This window comes from Rhopalosiphum padi, chromosome 3, assembly GCF_020882245.1.
Source record: "Rhopalosiphum padi isolate XX-2018 chromosome 3, ASM2088224v1, whole genome shotgun sequence".
Classification (NCBI taxonomy): domain Eukaryota; kingdom Metazoa; phylum Arthropoda; class Insecta; order Hemiptera; family Aphididae; genus Rhopalosiphum; species Rhopalosiphum padi.
In genome coordinates, this window is record NC_083599.1 from 77,210,605 (window position 1) to 77,215,277 (window position 4,673).

The following is a 4,673-nucleotide window of genomic DNA, read 5'->3' on the forward strand; positions in this document are numbered from 1 at the left end:
AAAACTTCTTTCACCAGTTGCCACTGATACTGGTAATGTTAGCAAAATTCGTAAGACAATGGATAGGTTTGGTTCAAAGTCACCTGCATTTACTATAAACACTAATTATAACTAGAATTTTATTTCAGGCAACTAAAAAAATAAAAAAAATATATCAAAAATGTAACAAGGTATAAGTTCAAGGTTTTTAACTAAATTTATAAGTTATAATTAGAGTATAAATATTAAATGAAAATAGTATTACAATTTATAGATATCAGAATAATTATCTATAAAGAAACAAAAAATAATAGTTTTGTATAGTTTGTATAAATAATAAAAATACAAAATATACACAATACAAAATAAATAATAAATAACAAAACCAATAAGTTATCAATAAAAGATTTTTAAATAAATAAATAATGAAAGTTATATATTTTTATAATTCTTATTATAGGTTGGTTTTCAAAAATACTAAAGCTGACAAATGATGAGGCGTCATTCTGTTTTGCTTAGGTGTTATTATATTACCGGCTGTAGAAAATACGCGTTTAGACGGGGTCCATTTCTACGCCCCCTCCCAATTTGGAATTTTTGAATTTTTTTTGTCAGATCGTTTGTGCATCGTATGTGCACGAAGTCCGGTCGTTTGTGCACAAAAGCAGGGGGGTTATCCTTAAATCAAATTCGGGGGTCCATTTCTTCGCCCCCCCCGATTCAGAATATTTGAATTCTGTTTGATAGATCGTTTGTGCATCGTATGTGCACGAAGTACGGTCGTTTGTGCACAATTACTTCCGAAAATATCGCAAAAACATATTCTGATGTGTGGGTGGGGGGGGGGGGTCGTAGATTCAGCTCCTTCCCATTTTACAATTTTGAATTTCTGATTGCGCCAAATTTACTTCTGAAGTAAAACCAATCTTGTTGGATGATGAGCCTTTAAGCTGGTACCAGTTGTTAGCGTATCGTTTAATAATAATTATAATAGAAATTACCCACCTTGTTAGTTTTTGGTATATAATATATATATGTATATTATTATAAATAGACCATTCCAGTTACCATAGGTTCGTGGGGTGTAGAAACTCCTACTATGATTATGACACAGATATAAAATACTAGATAGCTAACTTGTCTACATCAGATGTTGAAGTCAGCTACCATATGCGTGTAGGTCAATGTTTATATAAATGTCTTATCGATACGGCGTGATAACATGATAGTATTCGGCGGGGTACGACTCGTTTGCGCACATTTGCCTTTTGTACGACACGTTTTCGCACAAAATCACAACTTGTTTGCGCACACATATTTTAGGTTTAAATAATAAAGGTACAACTCGTTTGCGCACACATATTTTTTTACGATTCGTTTGAGTACAACAGCACATTTTCCTTCTCACTTTAATGTAGGCTTAGGACTATCTGTTTTGTACAGGCGTGATTAAAAATGTGCATGATGTGTGTGTTTTTGTTTTGAATAAAAATATAATTATACTATTAATAAGAAGTAATATTATAGTAGTATATTGGTTATAAAATCATACTATTAATAAGTAGTAATAATAGCATATTATAGTTATAAAATTATACTAATTTTGTATGGTGGCATACAAGTCCGATTTTCTTTATATAAGTTAAGCGATCAATTATTTTATTTTTATATTCATTCCAAATATTTTCCAATTGTATCTCCTTATTGATTGTCTCTTTTTTCTTGTAGTTTATGATATTATTGTTTATCGAATTAATTTTTAAATCAGTTTCACTTTGAATATCAATAATTACGTCAATTACTTGATGTATTTGTGGGTGAGCAGTGTAAAACTGACTGTTATAATGTTTGTGATAACTTTCTGCACCATTAGTAGTCTTAGGCCTTCCGCACACGGTAAAACTGTTTTGCAACGAGAATCTCAAATCAGTTGCGTGAGCGATTGTTGAGCAATTGGTTTGCAATCAATTTATGTATTACTCCGCACACGAGTTCGATCGAATTTCGACCAGTGTACGCAGTTGTATGCGAATTGATGTTCGGAAAGAACGTGCGTTTTTTTTAAAGTTTTTCAAAGTTTTTTTATAGTTAAACATTAAACTTTTGCAATATGTCGAGTAGTTCTGATGAAGATGATATAATCGACTACTATCAGTACCGTAGACAACGAAAATTAGTACGAAGGGAATATTGGACCCATCCATATATAGAGAAAAATATGAAATGCAGGCTGTTTATAGCAGCAGAACAACTGAATCAAACTGATACCAAGTTTATAGCGTTCTACAGAATGTCAAAAGATTCATACCGGGAATTGTTAAAGTTGGTTACTCCTAATATACATAAAATAAACACAAATATGAGAGAATGTGTGTCTGCCGAAGAAAGAATATTGATAACTCTGAGGTAAGTGTTATTAGTCTTTATTGAATTATAAGGTTCTGAATTTCTTATATTTTAATCGTAATAATAACATAATATCAACAAATAACTAAATTAAGAAATTAATAATGATTATTAAAATAACTATAATGGTGTGAAACTGGACTCGCACTCCTCATCGTAGTTTTCGACTGTCCCAGAAAAGTTGCTGTAATACTCAAGTGCATTTGATGGTGTACTCCCAGATGTATACGACGTGGTTGACTGCGAAGTGTGTGTTGACGGAAATGAATTAGTAGATGGCGACGAGTATGTTGACGATGATTGGGATGATATTTCATCTATAACGCTGAAAATTTTTCGTTTAAATAATTTAATCTGATCCTTACTAAAATGTTCAACTTCAGGTATCAAACTTAATAAAAACATCTTGAGAGCTTCTTTGTTTTCACTGTTGTAAGAATTAGTAACTAAATTTGCTTCCAATCTCGCCTTTTTAGCTTTAAAGTATTCAGCCACACAATTATCTGCTTCCACTGCCGATTTATTTTTGAACTTCAGGTTTTTCTTATTTCTAGACGAGAACTGTTCTTCAGGATGGTTAATTTGTTGCGATAGTACTGGTGATGCTGGTGATGCGGAAGGTGATAGGAATGGTGCTTCTAACGTTGGTGATGTTGGAAGTGGTGGCGGTTGTAGTTCTGAAGACTGATCTGAGTACGATGAGTTTGTCAGACCATCACATATTTCTGTATTTTCTATCGTTTCATCAGTCGTTTCGTCTTGCGGTTTCTCCAGAAGATTACCATTGGACGGCGGAACCAACGTTTTTATAAATGGGATAGAAAACTGCATGGCATCTGCTAAATAGTATGCTTTTTTATTTCTACCAGACCCACTTGCCGGAGTTTTCATTTTCCGTGTAAAAACAGTACGAAGATTACGTCATTTTTCTTTACACTCGGACGCTAAAATCATTGTAATAAAAATAATAAATAATAAATATAAAAAAAAAAACAGGAACTCGTTGTGCTGTTTAGTAGCTATCGAGTGAATCTCGTAAATGAGTAGTGTAAGTAGGATTTTTGACCACTGTCGACCACTGGGACTCACTGTCCCTTAGGACAGTGTGATCCGCAGGGCCGTGGTTACTGGTTAGGTACTCGCTCCGGTCGCCTAACTAAATTACGAGTATTTACAGTGACTACACAGTTTGCACAGTTTCATATAGGTAATAAATTATGTAATAATATTCACTTATATTTTAACAGATACTTGGCTTCAGGATGTACATTTGTGTCTCTTTCATTATACTTTGCAAGAGGGGAAACTACAGTTGGAACTATTGTGCACGAAACAACTAAAATAATCTGGGACACGTTAAATGAAATATATATGCCGGTACCAACTAGAGAGCATTGGAAATTGATAGCCGATCGTTTTGAGTCAATTTGGAATCTCCCAAACTGCATTGGAGCTCTGGACGGGAAGCATGTACGAATAGAGAAATTTCCCAACGCAGGTTCACAAAATTATAACTATAAATCATACCATTCTGTCGTTTTAATGGCATGCTGCGATGCAGATGGTTTATTCACGATGATAGAATCGGGATACGCGGGAAGAAACAGTGATGGAGGCATTTTTAAAGCTAGTGCAATGAAGTATTGGATTACCCACGGAGGTTTCGACATCCCTTCACCTTCCCCGTTAACATATGATGAGACAAATAGTCCATTTCCATACTACTTTGCAGCTGATGAAGCATTCCCGTTATCGCAGTATTTATTGAGGCCTTATTCCAAAAGGACATTAGACAATGTTAAAAGAATATTCAACTATAGGTTAAGCCGTGGACGGAAAACTATTGAATGCGCCTTTGGCATGGCGGCAGAAAAGTTTCAAGTACTAAATAGTCCCATACGATGTCGAAAAGTAGAATCAGTGAATGACATTATTAACCCTTAACTTGGTATTGTATCCTATGAGATACACTCACTTTTATCATTTTTAAATAATTTAAATATTTATTTTTTCTTTATACATTTTAACGTTGTTAATAATGCTACACTGTTTGATTACTATCATATTTTTATTTCCCGCACAAATGTTATCATACTTTTTCTGTTAAGCATTACAAATCGAGTATTACCCTGTTATCAAATATACAAGGATTCGCATATTCGAAATTGTCAAAAATCGTTATTTGTTAGACAAATGCACGAAAGAAGGTTGAAAAACTATTAAAGGAAGTATTTATGATATGATTACATATATTTATTTGATTAAAATATTGTATAAATAGTTTTAAA

General features: G+C 33.3%; 1 protein-coding gene across 1 annotated transcript; it reads left to right on the forward strand.

Moving 5' to 3' along the window:
- Positions 1 to 3,756: 3,756 nt before the first annotated feature.
- Positions 3,757 to 4,329, forward strand: LOC132925766 (uncharacterized). The gene has a single exon (XM_060990132.1). It carries the CDS (start codon positions 3,757 to 3,759, stop codon positions 4,327 to 4,329), a length of 573 nt encoding a protein of 190 aa, XP_060846115.1.
- Positions 4,330 to 4,673: the final 344 nt, after the last annotated feature.